Source organism: Aquarana catesbeiana, linkage group LG01, assembly GCF_042186555.1.
Source record: "Aquarana catesbeiana isolate 2022-GZ linkage group LG01, ASM4218655v1, whole genome shotgun sequence".
Classification (NCBI taxonomy): Eukaryota; Metazoa; Chordata; class Amphibia; order Anura; family Ranidae; genus Aquarana; species Aquarana catesbeiana.
This window is the reverse complement of record NC_133324.1, coordinates 765912287-765936367: the sequence shown is the minus strand read 5'-3', so window position 1 is coordinate 765936367 and position 24081 is coordinate 765912287. Positions and strand designations below refer to the sequence as shown.

Genomic DNA, 24081 nt, shown 5'->3' with positions numbered 1-24081 from the left:
CTCTCCTCTGCCCTCAAAGCATCTGACCACACCAAGATTGGTGTGATAAAATGCTTTCCCAATTTCCCAATGGTGCTGTTTACATCCGGCGAAATCATGAAATGCTCGTAGCTTCCGGTTTCTTAGGCCATAGAGGTGTTTAGAGCCACTCTGGTCTCTGATCTGCTCTATGGTCAGCTGGCTGAATCACCGGCTGCATTCTCAGGTTCCCTGTTGAGACAGGAGAGCCAGAGAAAAACACGGGAGACGGTGGGGGGGGCATGGGGGGGCATTCCCTCCCACTGCTTGTAAAAGCAGTCTAGAGGCTAATTAGCTGCTAGGATTGCTTTTATATGAAAGCCGACCGCTGGCTGAAAAGAATGATACCAAGATGATACCTAAACCTGCAGGCATCATTCTGGTATAACCACTCAAAGTCGTGAATTGCGTACCTGAAGACAAAAAAATGGTTAACAATAAAACACAGTAAACAGTAAAGTATAAAAAAATTGCATACCTGAAAAGCAAACATGATAAAACATAATAACAATAAAACATTGCAGAATAGAATACAGTAAAAAAAGAGCAGAACAATAGAGAGAGAATAGAGAGAGAGAGAACAATGAAACGACAACTATTTTTTTTTATCTTATATTTTTTTTGTGGTTTTTTTTAACACTTTTTTTTGTAACTGTAACTTTTATAATGGTAACCGGTTCCAGGTTCCGGTCTCTTAAAATGCAATGGCATCTTGGGAGACCCTGTGAAAGTGTGCCTAGTCTGTGCAATGCTGTACCCTACGCTAATACTCAACTAGTGTATGGTAGCGTTCAAAACATTCACCAATGCACAGACCAGGATTGTCAGGACAGGAGGGACAATAATAGCGGGTGTCACGCCTATATCCGCGCTTGCTGCAGACACGACATCTTTTTTGGGGGGGTTCGTCAGGTAGGGGTACTCGGGAGGACATAAAAATGCCTCTCACGCAGCTGACTACATTTGGTTGGGGATGGGAATGGGGGAAGTACAGGTGCTGCAGAAGTGGTGAGTTCCCAATTAGGATTGGCGAATGCAGCAGGAAGGGCACTATGGGCACGATGGGCCTGTGTTTGTCTTCTTCTTGGTGGCAGCGGGACACTACTTGTGCTTGCCACCTCACCAGCTTGAACTGCACTTATGCGACTCGCCACGCTACCAAGTGTTACTGCAATGCTGGTTAGCTACGACCGGGGTGTACTAGGCCGCTGGTGCTTGCCAGTTCACCAAAACGCTACCAAAAAAACTGTTAGCGATCGCAGGGATCAGGCCTGACTCTGCGAACGCTGCAGTTATGCGTTTAGTGTTTTGTAAGTGACAGTGATCGATCGATACTGCACTTGGGTGGGCTGGGCTGGGCTGGGCCGGGCGGAGGGGCAAAACGCAGGTGCTAGCTGGTATCTGGGCTGATCCGCTAACACTGCGTTTTTGGGAACCCTAAACTGCTGGGGACGCTAGTATAGATCTGATCGGATCAGATATTGATCCGTTTAGATACTATACCACTAAGGGAGGTGTACGGTGCGTGCGTGGGTGTTAGAGGTACTAGCGCTAACCTCACGCTGCTTGGGGCTGGTGCTTGCCAATTCACCAAAATGCTACCAAAAAAACTGTTAGCGATCACAGGGATCAGGCCTGACTCTGCGAACGCTGCAGTTATGCGTTTAGTGTTTTGTAAGTGACAGTGATCGATCGATACTGCACTTGGGTGGGCTGGGCCGGGCGGAGGGGCAAAACGCAGGTGCTAGCAGGTATCTGGGCTGATCCCGCTAACAGCACAAAAAAGTCAGTGAAATCATCCAGAAATATTGGCCTCTATTATCCAATGACAAAGTAATCTCTAAATATGTCAAACCAATCCCCTCCATTACCTATAGAAGAACTAGGTCCTTAAAGGATCAATTGGTCCATAGCCATTTGACACAGAGATCTGCAAGAGATATTCGGAAAGGCACTGCCCCGTGTGGCAGGTGCGATTTCTGCAGCTATATACTAGACTCAGAGGAGATAACCCTTCCAGATGGGACTGTATATCAACCCAATTTTTTTGTTAATTGTCAATCTATTGGGGTGGTCTACTATATGAGGTGCACTTGTAAGGCCTTTTATATAGGGAAAACTAAGAGACCCTTCTTCCACAGGATTAGGGACCATGTGTCCCTCGTCCAAAAGAAAAAGATGGAAACAGCCATTAGTCGACACATGGGTTGATACCATTCATTTGATCTAACAAAGATGACATTTTTTGCCCTGGAATTCCTGCCTATTCATGAGAGGGGGGGGAGACGTGGACAGAATTCTCTTGCAGAAGGAGACGAGGTGGATCCATTCCTTGGCTGCCACCCCCCCCCCGGGCTCAATGAATCCATAAGCTTCAGGCCTTTCCTCTAGGGATCTGTATGGCCATTTTTTCAGTTGCTCCTTGAAGGGATCATTTTTGGCCTCTATTGTTATTTGACATGTGTTGGGTTCCTGTATCAGGCTTTTATGTACACCCCATCTGAACTGCCTTCACTTTATTTTTGACCATTGGGATTTCTGGATCAATTATGCAGATTTTATCTATCAACTATTTTTGAATATACTAATAGAAATGGAAGAAAGGGAGAAAAACAAAATTTTTTTTTTTTCTTCCCAAGAGTCCTAGAATTTGAATTATGTTTTTCGAATTAAGGAGGCACCTACAAGGATTGATGGCCATACGGACGCCCAGGGCGCCATTCCCAGTGGTAAGTTTGTTTCCACTGGCTGGCGCCAATTGCATCTTTCCTTAACATTTGTGTGAACTTTGTAAACACAAAAGGTAGCAGTTATTTTTCCATCTTTCCCGGTTACACTTCCTCTTTTACCAATAGTTTTTATACATTTCAATTTAGATGTGTCCTTGGCCTTTTTTGGTCATTTACATCATTGCTGACAGTCCCAGAGTTGTTGCTTTGTCACTTCCAGTGCGCCACCTAGTGTCACTTCCTGTGTGCCTAGCACCATTGACTGTACTGATTTGATTGATGTATTTTTCTTCCTGATTTAGCCAGAAGTGTCTCTTATGGTTTTACTGCCTATTGGTAGATACCCCTGCAGCGTCCGCCCCTCCCCTAGGTTCTGGCGCCGTTTTTTTTGTATATAGAAAGGGGGTTTTGGGACTTTAAATGAAGCACCCTCAGGTGCCTCCATCCCGAAATCGAATCAAAATAAATAGGGAGTTGGAACTTTAAATGAAGCAGATGGATAGTGGAGGTAAAAAAGCAGTATAAAGATTTTATTTAGACAACATTAAAACACATAATTCGTCATATGTAATGTACAATGAGCGTGCACAGGGCCTGAACATATTGTGTAGAAAAGTACATGCATAGCAATAAATCAAAGTAGTAACCATAATAGTATCATTGGCAATAATCCTGGTTCTGGTGCATGCATCCACATGGTATGTCTACATTCATCAAAAAGTATACAAACAAATCATAGAGTAGGATGGTTGTAAGTAAATCAGTAGCAGTCCATATAGAGTATGACTGTAGCATCAAATAGCTCGACGCGTTTCGTGGGTTGTCCCACTCGTCAGGAGCGGATGCGGTAAATATACCCAACCAGACGGTAAAAGCAATGCGGGGCAGCCGGTGCAGAGTCAGCCGAGGACACAACTCCCCCACGGGAGCTGAGGCGGCATAGTACAGAGGTGCAGCGTCAGATGGTATGGGGACATAAAGGGTATAGCTGATGTAACCATATACCAAAAAGTATGTATATTCCAAAGAATGAGTATATACCATCGCTGCATCACAGCACCACCAGCAAGCACCGTGGCTGGTGTGCAATGGCCCAAGAGGGAGACTGGTCAAACAGAGCGCCGTTTTTTTGGTGCCAAATTTGGAGAGGTGGAGGGTATTTAAACACTCTGGTGGTGGTTTAATAGAGATCCAGCTTGAGAGGAGGAGGATGTCATTTTCTTCACATATCCTCTAACCCAGGTATTTTATGCTATTTTGAGGAAAGCCTAGACTAATCTTTGAGGAACTCTTGCTTTGGTTGAGGGTCTTCTGACTGAAATCTTGCTGTTGGTTTCAGGTTTTTTGTTGTCCTTCCCCCCCCTCTTTCTTTTGGGGCTTCGTTTTGGAAAAAACACGAATCAATGCAGCCAAGCAATCTGGACTCTTTTGGTTTTAAGCCAGTCCTTTATTACAGGTACAGATTCCTCTACCCCCCCTTTCTTGTTCTAGAAAATAGAATAAATAAAAAATAAAAAATGAAACAAAGAATTAAGAGAATGAAATTAAAGATTACAATAAAGTCTAAAATAAAATGTACTTTATTCCTTTCTCCACTCACATTCTAGGACCTCTTTCATCAGTTAAAAATGCGATTTTACTTACTTTCTGTGGTCATCAGCTGATCCTCTGGTTGGGTTTGCTTCCCGATTTAAGTAGCGTAATTACTTGAGTTTATATTCAATTCGCTATTCAGTTTTTTGAAAGACCTGCATACAGGTAAATAGATCCCATATTGGGCTTAAAGTATTGCATTGGCAGATTGGATGTGTGGTATCATTTTTTGCTTTGTATTTATATTGATTTCTTGATTGTCCCTTTAATGTTTATCTTGTAATTTACTGTATTGTCTTCTCAGTGCCTGATAGATACTACTCTCCTGAAGAAGCCACGGCAAGTGGTGAAACATGTTGAGAAATAAATCCTGAGGTCGCACTATGTAAAGATTGTTTCAGTACCTTGAATGTAAACTCTTTTTACAAACATGTTTTTATCAACTTGTGATGTGAAAATGTGAAATTTTTACATAAATTTTGTGTCACCCTTTTGCACCTTGAAAATCTTAGTTCCCTCAATTTTTTGTATATTGTATACTTTAGGGATGTGGTGCCAAAATTTATATTGGAGGTGAGGCAATTATTCATATTTTCTCTTATGTGAAAAAGAAATTCTTTATTATCTTCTCGGGTGCCTCACCCTGTAGATATTCCTGTAGACTTTCCTGTAGACTTTTGAGGTTGTCCAGAACAGTGATTGACAGCAGCTTTTCCTTTTTGTCAGCTGCCCCATGTGGCACTCCTGAAGCGCTTTTTTGAAAATAGGAAGTGCTCCATTGTCAATCACATCTCTAAAGCCACCCTGCAAGACTGTCCATGGGGTGGGTAACAAGAGGAAGAAAAAGCCACTGTGAATCACAGTTCTGGGCCGCCCCACAAGACTGCAAGTGTCACAAGGGGTGGCTGAGAAGATAATAAAAATGTAATTTTCATGTAAATAGTTACATAGTTAATCAGGTTGAAAAAAGACACAAAGTCCATCCAGTTCAACCTTAAAAACAATAAATAAATAAATAAATAAATAAAAATAAATAAAATAAAAAATATCGTACAATCCAATATACCCAATTTTATACCCTCAGTTGATCCAGAAGAAGGCAAAAAACCCCAGCAGAGCATGCTCCAATTTGCTACAGCGGGGGAAAAAGTTCCTTCCTGATCCTCCAAGAGGCAATCGGATTTTCCCTGGATCAACTTTACCTATAAATGTCAGTACCCAGTTATATTATGTACATTTAGGAAAGTATCCAGGCCTTTCTTAAAGCAATCTACTGAGCTGGCCAGAACCACCTCTAGAGGGAGTCTATTCCACCTTTTAACAGCTCTTACTGTGAAGAAACCTTTGCGTATTTGGAGATGAAATCTCTTTTCCTCTAGACGTAAAGAGTGCCCCCGTGTCCTCTGGGTTGACCGTAAAGAGAATAACTCAACACCAAGTTCACTATATGGACCCCTTATATATTTGAACATGTTGATCATATCCCCCCTTATTCTCCTCTTCTCAAGAGTGAATAAATTCAGTTCCTCTAATCTTTCCTCATAGCTAAGCTCCTCCATGCCTCTTATCAGTTTGGTTGCCCTTCTCTGCACGTTCTCCAGTTCCCTGATATCCTTTTTTGCCCAAAACTGAACTGCATTTTCCAAAAGAGGTCTTACTAATGATTTGAACAGGGGCAAAATTATATCTCTCTCTCTGGAGTCCATATCTCTCTTAATACAAGAAAGGACTTTGCTCGCTTTGGAAACCGCAGCTTGGCATTGCATGCTATTATTGAGCTTATGATCTACCAAAACCCCCAGATCCTTCTCCACCACAGATTCCCCCAGTTGTACTCCCCCTAGTATGTATGATGCATGCATATTCTTAGCCCCCAAGTGCATAACTTTATATTTCTCAACATTAAACCTCATCTGCCACATAGTCGCCCAATTAGACAGTGCATTGAGGTCGGCTTGTAAATTGGAGACATCCTGTAAGGACGTTATTCCACTGCATAGCTTGGTGTCATCTGCAAAGACAGAAATTTTACTTTCGATCCCAGACCCAATATCATTTATAAAGATATTAAAAAGTAAGGGTCCCAGCACTGAATCTTGGGGTACACCACTGATAACCTTAGACCATTCAGAGTAAGAATCATTAACCACTACTCTCTGAATTCTGTCTTTTAGCCAGTTTTCTATCCATTTACAAACTGATATTTCCAAGCCTGTAGACTTTACCTTACACATGAGCCGCGTGTGGGGAACTGTGTCAAACGCTTTTGCAAAATCCAAGTATACCACGTCCACAGCCACCCCTCTGTCCAAGGTTTTACTTACCTCTTCATAAAAAGAAATCAGATTTCTGATAACTTCTGTCTTTCATGAATCCATGCTGTCTGTTGCTTAAAAAGTTTTTTTCCAGCAAGAACTCGTCTATGTGGTCTTTTATTAAATGCTCCAGTATCTTCCCGACTATAAAAGTTAAACTAACAGGTCTATAGTTACTTGGTAAAGACTTTGATCCCTTTTTAAATATAGGCACCGCGTTCGCCCTGCGCCAATCCAGTGGTACTATTCCCGTCATTAATGAGTCCCTAACAATTATATACAATGGCTTTGAAATTACAGAGCTCAATTCTTTTAGGATCCGTGGGTGGATGCCATCAGGTCCAGGTGCTTTATCCACCTTTATTCTGTCTAAATATTTCTGGACCATATCACTTTTGAGCCATTGTGGATCATTCGGGGCTGTGTCACTTCCAACCCCATTATGGACATGAGCTCCCCCATGCTCTTTTGTATACACAGAGCTGAAGAAAGTATTTAATAAATTTGCCTTCTCTTTGTCCCCAGTCACCCACTCTAGATTATTTTGTAAAGGGCCTACATGCTCAGACCTGGCCTTTTTACTATTAATATATTTGAAGAATTTTTTGGGGCTTGTCCTACTATCTTTTGCAATCTGTCATTCGTTTTGAATTTTTGCATCCTTTATTTCCTTTTTACATATTCTGTTAAATTCTTTGTAACATTTAAACAACACTAGTGTTCCCTACTTTAAAAGGTAATTACCATATTTTTCGCTCCATAAGACGCACTTTTTTCCCCCCAAAATATGGGGGGAAATGTCTTTGCATCTTATGGAGCAAATATACACCTGGCACCGCACCCCCCTCCCTCCAACGCCGCCATGTTACCCGGAGAAGGGAGGCAGGAGAGCAGAGGACAGATATGCCAAGCCCCCCGCGAGCACTGGGAAATCTCCCACTGGGCCTGTCACTCAGACAGAAGGCAGAACAGCCCAAATGAAGTACGGCCGCAGTGGCGGGTCAGGCTGCTCTGTCTTCTGTCAGGCGGATGTGATGATGTGATGCCAGGCTGCATTTATGGGACTGGTAAAGCTGCATTTATGGGACTGATAAGGCTGCATTTCTTTGGCACTGGTAAGGCTACCTTCATGGGATTGGTAAGGCTGCATTTATGGGACTGGTAAGGCTGCATTTCATTGGCACGGGTCAGGCTGCATTTCATGGGCACTGGTCAATATTTTAGTACACCATTTGGTTCAGAATATTTTTTTTCTTATTTTCCTCGGTGCGTCTTATAGTCAGGTGCGTCTTATGAAGAGAAAAACATGGTAATCTAAACCAGCATTTTTTATATGTATATACAGTATCTCACAAAAGTGAGTACACCCCTCACATTTTTGCAAATATTTTGTTATATCTTTTCATGTGACAACACTGAAGAAATTACACTTTGCTACAATGTAAAGTAGTGACTGTACAGCTTGTATAACAGTGTAAATTTGCTGTCCCCTCAAAATAACTCAACACAGCCATTAATGTCTAAACCGCTGGCAACAAAAGTGAGTACACCCTAAATGAAAATATCCAAATTTCCACGAAAGTGCCAATATTTTGTGTGACCACCATTATTTTCCAGCACTGCCTTAGCCATCTTGGGCATGGAGTTCACCAGAGCTTCACAAGTTGCCACTGGAGTCATCTTCCACGCCGCCATAAGGACATCACGGAGCTGGTGGATGTTAGAGACCTTGTGCTCCTCCACCTCCTGTTTGAGGATGCCCCACAGATGCTCAATAGGGTTTAGGTCTGGAGACATGCTTAGCCTGTCAGACAACAAAAGCAGTGGTTGTTTGGAGGTGTGTTTGGGGTCGTTATCATGTTGGAATACTGCCTTGTGGCCCAGTCTCCATAGGGAGGGGATCATGCTCTGCTTCAGTATGTCACAGTACATGTTGACATTCATGGTTCCCTCAATGAACTGTAGCTCCCCAGTTCCGGCAGCACTCATGCAGCCCCAGAACATGACACACCCACCACCATGCTTGATTGTAGGCAAGACACACTTGTCTTTGTACTCCTCACCTGGTTGCCACCATACACACTTGACACCATCTGAACCAAATAAGTTTATGTTGGTCTCATCAGACCACGGGACATGGTTCCAGTAATCCATGTCCTTAGTCTGCTTGTCTTCAGCAAACTGTTTGTGGGCTTTATTGTTCATCATCTTTAGAAGAGGCTTCCTTCTGGGATGACAGCTATGCAGACCAATTTGATGCAGTGTGCGGCGTATGGTCTGAGTACTGACAGGCTGACCCCCCACCCCTTCAACCTCTGCAGCAATGCTGGCAGTACTCATACATCTATTTCCCAAAGACAACCTCTATATATGACGCTGAGCGCGTGCACTCAAATTCTTTGCTCAACCATGGCGAGGCCAGTTCTGAGTGGAACCTGTCCTGTTAAACTGCTGTATGTTCTTGGCCACTATGCTGCAGCTCAGATTCAGGGTCTTGGCAATCTTCTTATAGCCCAGGCCATCTTCAGAGTTCTTTGCCATGAGGTTCCATTTTGAACTTCCAGTGACCAGTATGAGAGAGTGAGAGCAATAAAACCAAATTTAACACACCTGTTCCCCATTCACACCTGAGACCTTGTAACACTAACGAGACACCGGAGAGGGAAAATGGCTAATTGGGCCCAATTTGGACATTTTTACTTAGGGATGTACCCACCTTTGTTGTGATTTAGACACTAATGGTTGAGTGTTGAGTTATATTGAGGGGACAGCAAATTTACACTGTTATACAAGCTCACTACTTTACATTGTAGCAAAGTTTAATTTCTTCAGTGTTGCCACATGAAAAGATAGAATAAAATATTTACAAAAATGTACATACATACATATACATACACACACACACTGTATATATAATTTTTTTCTTTTTAAGATTTTGATCGATTTTTTTCACCACAACTAATCTTGTGACTGGCTGATGAGAGCTCAGCTTTCGATTACAATGATAATGCCAGAGCAGGGGAGGGCTGACCATTCAGGCACTGCCTGAGGGCCCGGGGTCAGTAGGGGGCCCCATGAGAGGCTCAGTCCGCCCCTCCTACCCATCCCTGCCGGCGGTTGATGCAGCGCTGGGAGAGAGCCAGCAGATGTGCTGGCTGGGATGAGAGCATCCCAGAGGTGATTGGAGTGGCAGCCACTCCGGCCGCCTCTTCCCCTGGGGAATTTAGCTGAGGGCCCACAATCCACTTCCCCACCATGTGTGACAGCCGGTGCTGAGCTGGAGGTGAGCTGGAGAGTGCTCCTGCAGAGCAGACTGGTCTCGGAGCTGGTAGTAACCTATGTGCAGCACAGCAGCAGGTTAGTGTGTGATGGCCAGCTCAGTAGTTTAGTATATCACTACGTTTTAATCGATACCAGCCAGGCTGAGTGTTTCTGCCCAGTGCCTATTCACCGGGTGCTATTCCCTGTCCTTACCCCTATATCTAATAACCCTGTTTTCTATATATACTGAGTGCACACTGATATCGGTACACTGAGTGCCACTTTGTGTACAGATATCAGTGTTTTATATAGGGAATAGCACTTAGTGTAGTACAGATATCAGTGTCATAGGTACCAGCACCCTGTACAGAGATCAGTGTTATAAATAGGGAATAGCACCTAGTGAGTGTTATTCCCTATATATATCACTGATATTTGTACACTGAGTGCTAGTTCCTGTATATAACACTGACATCTGTACACAGATGTGTACAGTGTACAGATAGCAATGTTATTTATAGGGAATAGCACTCAGAGAACAGATATCCAGGAACAGACTGACCATTCAGGAACCCGGGCAGTGACCACATCTCCCCCCCACCATTCCTCTCTTTCTCAGCCCCCTCTCTTTCACCCCTCCTCTCTCTCTCACCCCTCCTCTCTCTTCAACTCCTCTCTCTCTCTCTTTCACTCCCCTCTCTCTGTCACCCCCTCTCTCTCCCGGTTTCACCCCTTCCCTCTCACTCTCACCCCCTCTCTCTGTCTCACCCCCTCTTTCTTTCACCCCCTCTCTCGCCCTCCCTCTTTCTCCTTCCCTCTCTATCACCCTCTCTCTCTCTCTCACCCTCCCCCTCTCTCTCATCCCCCTCTCTCACACCCCCTTCCCTCTCTCTCTCATCCTCCTATCTCTCACCCCTTCTATCTAACCCGCCTCTCTCTCACCCTCCCCTCTCTAACCCCCCTCTCTCACCCTTCTCTCTAACCCCCCTCTTTCACCCTTCTCTCTAACCCCCCTCTCTCACCCTTCTCTCTAACCCCCCTCTCTCTCACCCTTCTCTCTAACCCCCCTCTCTCTCACCCTTCTCTCTAAACCCCTCTCTCTCACCCTTTCTCTCGCTTACCCCCTCTTTCTCTTTCATCCTTTCTCTCACCTCCTCTCTCTCACCCTCCCTCTCTCTCCCTTCTTCTCCCCCCTTCTTTCTCACCCCCTCTATATTTCACTACCCTCATTTTATCTTTCTTTCACCACCTCTCTTTCACCCTTCATCTCTCTCTCCCTCTTCTCTCTCACCCCCCTCACCCACTCTCACTTTCTTTTCTCACCCTCTCTCACTCCCTCACCTTCCCTCTCTCTTTCACCATCCCTCTTTCTCTCACTACCCCTCTCTCTCTCACCATCCCTCTCTCTCTCTCTCTCTCTCTCTCTCATACCCTCTCTCGTTCACCCTCCCTCTCTCACTCACCATACCCCCCCTCTCTCTCACTCTCCCCCCTCTCTCTATTACTCCCCTCTCCCTTCTATTCCTAAATCTCCTCCCTCTCCCCTTCTGTCTACAAAAAGAAGCTGGGAACTACTATTCAGGCTATGCTACAGTAAATATTTAAATGCCCCCTCTATGCAGCTGAGCTGTAATATGTAGGTGGGGCTTTGTGTGGGTGTAGCTTAAGTGTGGTCAGGGACACAGGGGGCCCCATGATCTCTTATTGCCCAGGGGTCCCATGAGTTGTCAGTCCACCCCTGTGCCAGAGCCATCCATCATGATATGCAGGAATGTCAAGTGGGGTGGCTTGGGGAAGAGGAAGAACAGGGCTTCTCAACACAGAAAATGGGGCATATGCATAGAGTGTGGCAATCCAGAAAACACGTAATCTGCCGGCATTCTTATGAACTATAAAATATTAATACAAAAATGAGGCACTTGATCTTTTTTCTGCCTTCACTCGTCTGTGACTCTATATAATATGGATTTTTTTTTCAGGTGTTAGTAACAGTGCCACAGTGTTTGGAAATCCTTCTATTATCTCCACATCGACAGGCATGGGTGAATAGAATCAAGTATATGATATTTGATGAGGTACGTTGTACTATACCACTGTACTGGGTGTAAAGATTGCTGGAGCATCAGAGTTATATATTTCAGTGTCAGATGATCAGCACTGGTAGATCGGTATAGTGCTTTTTGCACAGAGAGCAATGACTACTCCAACATCACACTAGACCTGTGATCCTAACACTAACACTCCTTTATATAAATCTAACCCCTGCTTTGCATGCACACCTCTTCTATGTTTGAATCATCTGCACCAACCTTCCTGCATTGAAAATACCACTACCAAGGTCCAGTAGCAGAATCTTTTGTGGTCAGTTTAATGGGAGTTCTAGTAGGGGCTGCTGGGACAGTAGACGCCTACAGTGGGGATCGAGGACACCATTTCTACTGTATGTACAGGCATATTGCATGTTGTTGGAGCACTGTAAAGATTTATTATAAAAAAGCATGCGTTTAACAAAAATAACAATGTAGAAATAACCTGACAACTGTGATACCAATAAAGTCTTTGCTTAATTGGAAATATGCAAATATATTTTTTTATTCCAGGTGCATTGTTTGGGAGGAGAGATTGGAGCAGAAGTCTGGGAACACATATTGGCGATGGTTCGTTGTCCATTCCTGGCATTATCTGCAACAATTAGCAATCCAGAACACCTAACTGAGTAAATGTTAACTATATTTATTTTAGTCTTTACATTCTGTTGTCCTGACAATAAGCTGCTTGAACTGTTTATTAAACCCAAACCAAAACCAAAAATGTAAAATATTACAGCATACCAGTTCTTAAATGCGTGGCTGGATTGTTTTCCTTTTTTAAGCTTTTTTACTTAATTTTCACCTTGTGATCTGACTAGTAAATCTGTTATTTTTCATTCTCCTTTAACAGACTAAGCTGTCTAGCAAAAGTGGCAGTTAGAGAGTTGAGTCAAACCATTTACCACTAAAAGGTGTGCTAAAATGGTCAGTTTTTTTCATATATGTGAAACTTTTATCCCAAAAGAGAAAAAACTGTTTGTTGTAACTGCTTATAAAGTTTTAGCTGGAGTTCGGCTTTATTTGTTAGTCAAGTCCATCTATATCTGCTAGTGCATCAAACAGTACCCTCTCCACAGAATGACAATACTGCTGTCCAAGGGTGTCTCTAATGTTCTAGAATAAAGACACCACAAGACAAGAAGTGTGTTACTGGCAGGAGCACCAGTTAAAAATAAAGGTAAAAAAAGCCTAAAAAAGGAAAATTAATGTAGCCACCATATTTAAGAATTAGTAAGTTGCAATATATTACATTTTTGTTTTTGGGTTCAATAACACTTTAAGTAAAGGTGGCCATACAAAATTAAGAAAAGCAATGATGAGAAGATGTTACTTGTGATAGTCAGTCTATGTAGGAACCCTTGATACCACAAAGAGATTTCTTGATGTGTTGGAAAACCGACACTTAACTAAACATTAGTCATTATTCTTTCCACATTTCTATCTGTGTGCAATTTGAGCAAAGATGTACACATGTATTACTTGTCTTTATTTTATGTATGGGCCAGGCTTTTGGCCTGTGAAGATGCATCAGTTTAACGTCAGTTTTAGATGGTTCTAAACCTATTTAAAATTCATTGGCAGGTGCATTTGAAGGTACTCCTTTAAGCAGGATTTGTGCATCCATAGGCTTGTATGGAAATGCAAAACTTGTTTAAAGTGAACAAAAGCCTGTTGACACAAGCAATAATACAGCTTTTCTACCCTATGTCTACCCTAACTGTAAATGTTGGGCCAAATGGGGCCTTTATGATGTAAAGGTTCAATCATTTACAGTATTTACCAAATGCTGATTTGCTCCTTCTATATCTATGAGTACATTTCAAAGGGAACCATTGCTTGTCAATCATGATGGGAGCTAAGCTGCAAGAAGTATATCTCTCTGGCCTTTATATAGCAAACAAGTCACTAACTGTCTCACATTGGCTATACACACACCACATTTTAATAGTCTTAATTGTAATTACACAGTTACAGTTCTCTAAAGCCCATAATCTCATAGTTACTAAGCAGCCTTGCTAGTGTTCAGGAATTGTTTTGGAAACTCCCCAGACAAACATACAACTATGCAGCTGTGCAGCTGCAATTCTGTGAATGCTGCTGCTAGACTCATACACCTTACTAACCGATCTGTGGCTGCTGCCCCACTCTGCCCTGCACTGACTTCCACTATCCTAGTGGTTCTTAACCTTTTTTGAGTCACAGACCCCTTTAAGAATCTGATGAAATCTATGAACCCTCTCCCCAGAATTATTCATATAAACTAAACGTTGCATTCAATGAATATATGTACTTTATTTTATTGAAATTTGATTGCCTCACATATACAGAATATCACATACACAAAGCTTGCATAAAGTAAACAATCAAAAAACTCATGCAAAAAGTAATGTCCTCTCATTACAGAAATGAAATACAATAATCTTGTACAAATTAAACAAAACGATTTTAATTCTACTCAAGTCTACTATTACTACTACTAGAAAATGAGGCACAAGATGGAAGTTGTGAAGAGAACAATAATACAGATTTAGAGTCTGCGCTATAAGCAATGGCAGAGTGTGTTTTATTGAATTTCCATTGACTGGGACAAGAGGGAGGGATGTTTAGTGAATGTAAATGTTATTTTTTATCTGACCCTCACGGACCCACTGAAACCCATCCATGGACCACTAAGGGGTCCATGGATGTAAGTTAAGAACCCCGGCACTAGCCTAACATATAAAATACAACAAAATACAACAACATACAAAGCCTTCCATAACACTACCTTCATCCACATTACCAACCGTATCTTGACATATCACCTAAATTGTCCACTTTGCTCCTTCCTAAACCTCTAGCATCCTCATCACTTCCTCCCATGCTCGCCTCCAGGACCAGTTATCTCCCACCCTGTCTGTCTTTAGGCGACCATGAAAACTCATTTATTCAGAGAAGCCCACCCTGCCTATACATAAAAACTGTACATTGACCACCTCCATAAGCTCATCCCCCACAGCTATTACCTTTTTGTACCACCTCCTCCTCCCTTTTAGATTGTAAAGCAAGCAGGGTCCTCCTAGTCCTTCTGTATTGAACTGTATTGTCATTGTACTGTCTCCTTTATATTGTAAGCACTGTGCAAACTGTTGGTGCTATATTAATCCAGTATAATAATAATAATAATAATAATAATAATAGGGACAATTTGGGAATTGGAGGGGTGAAAAAGAACAAGGCCAAGCACTGGGAGATGTGTACATGTCTATGGTAGAATGGTGTTCCATTGGGAGGAAAAGATCTGGACTGTGGGAAAACAGGGAGAAAATTGAGCTTCTGGAGCAATGCTTGTTATTGTTTCCCTTTATGGTGCTTAAGAGGTAGCTAATACCATTGTGATGGTTCTGTGAGAACAGAAACAGGAAGTTCAGCTACAGATCCCTCAACCGTCAGACACTTTCAGGCCTAAGGAATGTTGAACACTTTTAACGTACTTTAATTGATGGCTGTTTTTTATAAACTGCATTTTCAAGGTGGCTACAGTCTGTCAAAAAATACTGGGCACTACATGATGAAGCAGAGGAACACAAATTGCGGCCAAAAGCAGCTAAAAAGAAAGCATTAAAAGCAGAAAGGAGATCCTGCCGAGTTCGACTAGGTAAGTACCAGTCTGTAAATTAGCCACTTTTTGCCTTATTTTAATATTTATGGTATTTCGTGGCTGCTTTTTTCTCTTTTGCATTTTAGTTCTGCATGACAGGAGATACAATGACTTGGAAAAATTTGTGTGTTCTGTGAAAGGTGATGAAATTAACTTTCATCATTACCATCCATGTGCTGCATTAACAATATCACAAGTAAGCCTAAGTCTATATGATAATATATTTTGTTTATATTTTTTATTTTATGTTGTGTAAATCAAATAATGAAAGTGAAATCATTGGAGAAAAATATCTGTCTTGTAGTCTGCTTTCTTATACATAGCAAGTGATGTATTTGTCTGTATGTGGATAAAGAATAATTGAAGGGTTGAAATACTTTTCTTGGAAAACATGCAACTCTGAGATCCCTCCAGTGCATTTAGTCTTGTTGTGATCTCTGCCTAATTAGAATTTCAGAGATCAAACTATTTCATTTGGAATGCCAGAAGAGATCATGGGGTTGATTTACTAAAAATGGAGTGAGCAAAATCTGGTGTAGCTCTGTTTAGAAACCAATCAGCTTTCACTTTTTTTTTGTCAACGCTTATTTGAACAAGCTGGAGTTAGAAGCTAATTGGCTACCATGCACAGCTGTACCAGATTTTGCACTCTCCAGTTTTTGTAAATCAACCCCCTTGTGATAAAAATGCCTAAGCCTTTATGAAGGAAGTCTACAGCAGCATTTTCATTCTCAAAAGTGTTTAAGTGCCTCTGCCTTCTTCATTTAGCAATCACAGCAAGACTGTTATGATAGATTAGTATCTGAGCATTTATTATTTTTTTTAGTCTGGAATACAATAGGGAACAAAAACAATTTTGTTGGGTTATTTCCCTGTCTTTGATCCAATTGGGGAGATTTTCCCTCTCGTCCTGTCCTTGTGGTGCTTGTAACACAAAATATAAAAAGGGTGGGGGTTCATCAATAGGACAGAAAGGTACAGATATGTTGTCAGTAGGGATGTGCTTGATGTTCAGGTCGAACATAAGTTCAACTCGAACATCGGGCGTTCGTCTGTTCACCGAATGAGTGAACATTATGGGACATCCGCGGCAAATTCGAGCAACGCCGTGCATTGCTGTATGATGATTGGCCAAAGCATGCACCTGACCTGCAAGCTTTGGCTAATCACAACGCCCTCTGCTAAGATAGCCATAATTGGCCAAAGGCAGGGTGCCTTGCTTGTTTGTAGGTGACCAAATACTTATTTTCCACCATAATTTGCAAATAAATTCTTTCAAAAATCAGACAATGTGATTGTCTGGATTTGTTTCCACATTTTGTCTCTCATAGTTGAGGTATACCTATGATGACAATTACAGGCCTCTCTCATCTTTTTAAGTGGGAGAACTTGCACAATTGGTGGCTGACTATATATATATATATATATATATATATATATATATATATACACATATACACACACACACACATACTCTGCATCCAGTGTAGCCAATATCTACAGTGCATTCTGTGGTGTGCTGTTTCTAATACACTTCAGGCGGTGTATTATATATATATATACAGTCTATACAGTATACAGTCTATATATACAGTTTCTCACAAAAGTGAGTACACCCTTCACATTTTTGTAAATATTTTATTATATTTTTTCATGTGACAACACTGAATTAATTACACTTTGCTACAATGTAAAGTAGTGAGTGTATGGCTTGTATAACAGTGTAGATTTGTTGTCCCCTCAAAATAACCGAACACACAGCCATTCATGTCTAAACCGCTGGCAATAAAAGTGAGTACACCCCTAAGTGAAAATGTCTGAATTGGGCCCAATTAGCCATTTTCCCTCCCCGGTGTCATGTGACTCCTTAGTGTTACAAGGTCTCAGGTGTGAATGGGGAGCAGGTGTGTTAAATTTGGGGTTATCACTCTCACTCTCTCATACTGGTCACTGGAAGTTCAATGTGGCACCTCATGACAAAGAACTCTCAGAGGATCTGAAAAAAGAATTGTTGCTCTACATAAAGATGGCCTAGGCTATAAGAAGATTGCCAATACCCTGAAACTGAACTGCAGCATGGTGGCCAAGACCATACAGCAGTTTAACAGGACAGGTTCCACTCAGAACAGTCCTCACCATGGTCGACCAAAGAAGTTGAGTGCACGTGCTCAGCGTCATATCCAGAGGTTGTCTTTGGGAAATAGACGTATGAGTGCTGCCAGCATTGCTGCAGAGCTTGAAGGGGTGGGGGGGTCAGCCTGTCAGTGCTTAGACCATATGCCGCACACTGCATCAAATTGATCTGCATGGCTGTTGTCCCAAAAAGAAGCCTCTTCTAAAGATGATGCACAAGAAACAAACAGTTTGCTGAAGACAAGCAGACTAAGGACATGGATTACGGAAACCATGTCCTGTGGTCTGAGGAGACCATGATAAACTTATGTGGATCAGATGGTGTCAAGCTTGTGTGCCGGCAACCAAGTGAGGAGTACAAAGACAAGTGTGTCTTGCCTACAATCAAGCATGGTGGTGGGAGTGTCATGGTCTGGGGCTGCATGACTGTTGCCGGAACTGGGGAGCTACAGTTCATTGAGGGAACCATGAATGCCAGCATGTGCTGTGACATACTGAGGCAGAGCATGATCCTCTGCCTTCAGAGACTGGGCCGCAGGGCAGTATTCCAACATGATAACGACCCCAAACTCACCTTCAAGACGACCACTGCCTTACTAAAGAAGTTGAGGGTAAAGGTGATGGAGTGGCCAAGCATGTCTCCACACCCAAAACCCTATTGAGCATTTGTGGGGCATCCTCAAACGGAAGGTGGAGGAGCGCAAGTCTTTAACATCCACCAGCTCCATGATGCCGTCATGGAGGAGTGGAAGATGACTCCAGTGGCAACCTGTGAAGCTCTGGTGAACTCCAAGCCTAAGAGGGTTAAGGCAGTGCTAGAAAATAATGGAGGTGACAGCAAAGGTTCCCTCCGCTGGTAATATCGATCATTTGGCGTGCAGTACTGAGGTCCACCAGCAGGTGTCTCCTGGCAGTTTGGAGCTGTCAGAAGAGCTTTTCCCTGTTGGTATTATGTTATCTTTGGGCCGCAGTACTGGTGTCCACCAGCGGATGGACCCTGGCAGTTTGGAGCAGGTATTACCTTTTGCAATCAGGCATCACCTGACTTTGATAGGAAGTGCACACACACCTCTCCCTGGTATTGTCCTTGTGCCCTGACCTGCAGCCTGTTTACCTGTTATCCTGATCCTGAACCCTGATTCCTGATTCCTGTATCCTGAACCTGTTGTATCTGTTCCTGTATCCCTTCGTCCTTGCCCTGCAGCCTGATCCCTTACATCTTGTTCCCTGTCTGTTTACTCCTGGCCCCCCATCTACTGATCTCCTATTTATGACCCTGGCCTGGCTTGACTACGAGTCTGCTACTCCCTTTTGCTACATATGCTGGTTGGTTTATTATCACTGTTTGGTTTGTTCACTCTGTTTGTATTGGTGGTTTTTGGTGTTCACATTTATATGCATTTACCAGCAGTGACCAGTTGTTTGCAACTATACGTTCGGCTCACTCCCTGGTCGATCAGGGTTATATATTGTTTGGGGAGGTGCAGCCTTTGATCAAGATCTGTACTGAGCTGGCCCTGCCCTGTATTCCAGAGGGCCATGATGATTTCACTCCTCCTTTTAATATGAATCAGGTTGTATTCCTAGTATGGCTTTTTGAAGATGATCCCGCCGATTTTTGTGAGCAATACTCAGCCTGTTCCCCACTGGTGATTGCTGAGTGCATTGTGTCTGCTCAGTCTTTTGTTAGACAGGGAGATTTAAAACTACAGTTTGTACAACCTATACTTTCAGCATGGTCTGACATGGTGCAATCAGCCCCAGCCAAACAAACCACCTCTGCCATCAGACACCAGCCTACCCAAATGTATGTTTCCCCTTCACCCATGTCAACCTCAGTTGCAGCCCAGTATACGCTGCTCCCAACCAAATACTTGCTCTACCAGCGCTCCAGTCTGAAGAGCCAGTCCAGTCTGTAGAGCCAGAGCCAGCGTTCCAGTCTGAAGAGCCAGTGTTCCAGTCTGAAGAGCCAGAGCCAGCGTTTCAGCCTGAAGAACCAGAGCCAGCGTTCCAGTCTGAAGTTCCGGTGTCTGTTTCCCGGTCTGAGGGTGCGTTGCCCATTTCCTGACAATCCGGTGCCTGCTGCCCAGCCTGATGTGTTCCTGTCTGCTGCCCAGCCTGATGTGTTCCTGTCTGCTGCCCAGTCTGATGAGCCTCTGTCTGCTGCCCAGCCTGATGAGCCTCTGTCTGCTGCCCAGCCTGATGAGCCTCTGTCTGCTGCCCAGTCTGATGTGTTCCTGTCTGCTGCCCAGCCGGATGTGTTCCTGTCGCTGCCCAGTCTGATGAGCCTTTGTCTTCTGCCCAGCCTGATATCCTCTGTCTACAGTCAACAGTGCTGGTCATGGACATGGTGCATCCTCTGCAGGTGGCTGTGGGGCACGCTTGTCCTTTTTTTCTGCTGCTGGCTGTTTTATTGAGCCAGAACATGCAGAAGAGTTGGTGGAGTGGATAACAAAGCTGTCCTCATCCTCCTCATCCTCTGTGGCCAGAACAGCAGCTGCTTGGGCACCACATGCTTAACCAGACATATGACGACCTGCCATGCAGTCTGTTGGCAACAGCACTTGAAAGACCCATATCAAAGAAAAAGGTGGACTTCTCCTTGCTCCTCATCTGGGATCTCCAACCCTACTATACCTCCAGTCCTCTCAAAAACCTGCACTGAGAGGAATGAAGGTATAGCAATAGGTGTCCCAAGTACTTGCAGCCAATATGCTAGCAGTACACCACTATCTGATTTTAGCAGGCAAATTTCCCTACCCCAGTTGCTGAACCGTAAAAAGAAATTCAGTCCCAGCCATCCACATGCTCAGTGTATAAATGCTAGCTTGGCCAAATTGCTAGCACTGCAACTGCTGCCTTTTCAGCTGGTAGACTCTGCCCCCTTTCGTGAATTTGTGGAATGTGCTGTACCTCAGTGGCAGGTTCCAAAACGCCATTTCTTTTCATGGAAGGCCATTCTGGCTCTCTACCGGCATGTGGAAGGCAATGTTTTGGCTTCGTTGGACATGGGCGATCAGCAGTAAGGTGCATATTACCGCTGACTCATGGTCCAGCAGTCATGGGCAGGGACGTTACCTTTCCTTCACGGCACACTGGGTTACTCTGCTGGCAGCTGGGAAGGATGCAGGACAGGGTTAAGTGTTGTTGGAGCTTGTTCCGCTACCACGCCTCCAAAATGCTAGTGGTGATTCTGCCACAGCTCTCTCCTCCACCCCCTCCTTCTTCTTCCTCTATGGCCTCTTCTGCAGATTTGTCCTTTGAACCAGTTGTTCACCGTAAGCGTTCAAGGGGCTACGCAAGCAGTCAGGCTAAAAGATGCCATGCGGTGCTTGAGTTGGTCTGCTTTGGGGACAGGATCCACACTGGGGCAGAGATTCTGTCAGCTCTGCAGGGGCAGGCTCAGAGGTGGTTGACGCCATGCCAGCTTCAGCCAGGAATGGTTTTATGCGACAATGGCACCAACCTTCTTTCTCCGACAGGGACACTTGACCCATGTTCCATGTTTGGCACACGTCCTGAATTTGGTGGTGCAGCAGTTCTTGAGAAGGTACCCAGGCTTACAGGATCTCCTGAGGCAGGATGTGGTCATTTCCGCCGGTCATACAATGCCAGTGCTCGGCTGGCTGACATTCAAAGGGAATGCAACCTGCCCACCAACCGCCTCATTTGTGTCATGCCTACCAGGTGGAACTCAACGTTGGCAATGCTGCAGCAGCTGCACATACAGCAGAGGGCCATTAATGAGTACCTGTGTGAGTATGGCACCAGGACAGGGTCAGGGGAGCTTGGCTTCTTTTCGCCACACCAGTGGCTACTGATCAAGGATGCATGCACTGTCCTGTCACCATTTGAGGAGGCCACAAGGATGGTGAGCAGCGACAATGCATGCATCAGTGAAACTGTCCCTCTAGTCTCCCTGTTGGAGCACACGCTTCGTGGAATCATGGACAGGGCACTTGAGGCAGATCAGCCGGAGGAAGAGGAGGACTTCCTTACCTCTCAAGGCCCCCTTTATCCAGATAGCATTCCTGCGGGCCTGCCAAACACACAGGAAGAAGAGGAGGATTGCATCAGCATGGATGTAGAGGATAACACTCAGCAGCAGTCTTCAAGGGATGGTTTTCAGTCCCCAGAAACCCAAGGAGTTGTACGTGGCTGGGAAGAGGTAGCTACGGATCATGTGATCCTCAGTGACCCAGAGGACTCAGAATCGAATGCCTCTGCAAACTTACACTGCATGGGCTCCCTGATTCTGCAAAGCCTGTGAAAGGACCCTAGGATTTGTGGTATCAAGGAGAGGGATCATTACTGGCTGGCAACCCTTCTTGATCCACGTTACAAGGGTAATGTTGCAGAACTCTTCCTGCCTTCGCAGAGGGAGCAGAAGATGAAACATCTTCAGGAGGCCTTGAAGAAAGGTTTGTGCAATGCATTTCCAGACCCTGGGAGATTACAATCTCCTGGTGCTGGACAACGTGTTGCTCAGGCTTCGTTCAGTCAGAAAAAGAGCGGTGGAGAAGGTGGCCGGCTGACCGATGCCTTTAACCACATTAGCCCCAGAAGAATTTACCCCCTTGCTGACCTGAGCATTTTTTGCGATTTGGCACTGCGTTACTTTAGCTCATAATTGCGCGGTCGTGCGACGTTGTACCCAAACAAAATTGACGTCCTTTTTTTCCCACAAATAGAGCTTTCTTTTGGTGGTATTTGATCACCTCTGCGGTTTTAATTTTCTGTGCTATAAACAAAAAAAGAGCGACAATTTTGAAACAAAAGCAATATTTTTTACTTTTTGCTATAATAAATATCCCCAAAAAATATATAAAAAAACATTTTTTTTAGGCCAATATGTATTGTTCTACATATTTTTGGTAAAAAAAAATGCAATAAGTGTATATTGATTGGTTAGCGCAAAAGTTATAGCGTCTACAAAATAGGGGATAGATTTATGGCATTTTTATAAAAAAAATTTACCAGTAATGGCGGCGATCTGCGATTTTTATCGGGACTGCGACATTATGGTGGACACATCAGACACTTTTGACACTATTTTGGGACCATTGTCATTTATACAGCTATCAGTGCTAAAAAATAAAGAGGGAGGTAAGACGCTCTCTGAAAAAATGGGATTTAATGTGTCTGTTAACAGTGAGCCAATCCAGCGGTGATTAATATAAAAGTATACATTTTTATTTAACCACTTGCCGACCGCCGCACGACGATGTACGTCGACAGAGCGGCACGGGCAGGCAAAAGGACTTACAGGTACGTCCTTGCCTGCCCGCGGGTGGGGGGTCCAATCGGACCCCCCCCCCCGGTGCCTGCGGCGGTCGGCAAATCTCCCCCGGCGATCGGTGGTGAGGGGGAGGCCATCCATTCGTGGCCCCCCCCTCGCGATCGCTCCCAGCCAATGGGATCATTTCCCTGCCTCTGTATTGTACACAGAGGCAGAGGAAATGATGTCATCTCTCCTCGGCTCGGTAATTTCCGTTCCGGCCCGAGGAGAGAAGACAGGTATGTGAGTGCACAAACACTACACACACAGTAGAACATGCCAGGCACACAAAACACCCCGATCCCCCCCCCGATCGCCCCCCGATCCACCCCCAATCACCCCCCCCCTGTCACAAACTGACACTAAGCAGGTTTTTTTTTTTTTTTCTGATTACTGTATTGGTGTCAGTTTGTGACAGTTACAGTGTTAGGGCAGTGAGTGTTAGGCCCCCTTTAGGTCTAGGATACCCCCCTAACCCCCCCTAATAAAGTTTTAACCCCTTGATCACCCCCCGTCACCAGTGTCGCTAAGCGATCATTTTTCTGATCGCTGTATTAGTGTCGCTGGTGACGCTAGTTAGGGACGTAAATATTTAGGTTCGCCGTCAGCGTTTTATAGCGACATGAACCCCCATATACTATCTAATAAATGTTTTAACCCCTTGATTGCCCCCTAGTTAACCCTTTCACCACTGATCACCGTATAACCGTTACGGGTGACGCTGGTTAGTTCGTTTATTTTTTATAGTGTCAGGGCACCCGCCGTTTATTACCGAATAAAGGTTTAGCCCCCTGATCGCCCGGCGGTGATATGCGTCGCCCCAGGCAGCGTCAGATTAGCGCCAGTATCGCTAACACCCACGCACGCAGCATACGCCTCCCTTAGTGGTATAGTATCTGATCGCATCAATATCTGATCCGTTCAGATCTATACTAGCTTCCCCAGCAGTTTAGGGTTCCCAAAAACGCAGTGTTAGCGGGATCAGCCCAGATACCTGCTAGCACCAGCGTTTTGCCCCTCCGCC

The 24081-nt window shown here is 44.1% G+C and overlaps 1 protein-coding gene across 2 annotated transcripts in view; it reads left to right on the top strand.

The window, feature by feature from the left end:
* LOC141113183 (probable ATP-dependent RNA helicase DDX60) overlaps window positions 1-24081 on the top strand; it is a 340633-nt gene that overhangs the window by 166594 nt on the left and 149958 nt on the right. For both annotated transcript variants that reach the window (XM_073606131.1, XM_073606122.1), the window contains exons 19-22: window positions 11896-11991; window positions 12517-12632; window positions 15519-15643; window positions 15733-15842. In XM_073606131.1, the coding sequence (XP_073462232.1) occupies window positions 11896-11991; window positions 12517-12632; window positions 15519-15643; window positions 15733-15842 (447 nt within the window). The remainder of the gene's footprint in view (window positions 1-11895; window positions 11992-12516; window positions 12633-15518; window positions 15644-15732; window positions 15843-24081) is intronic.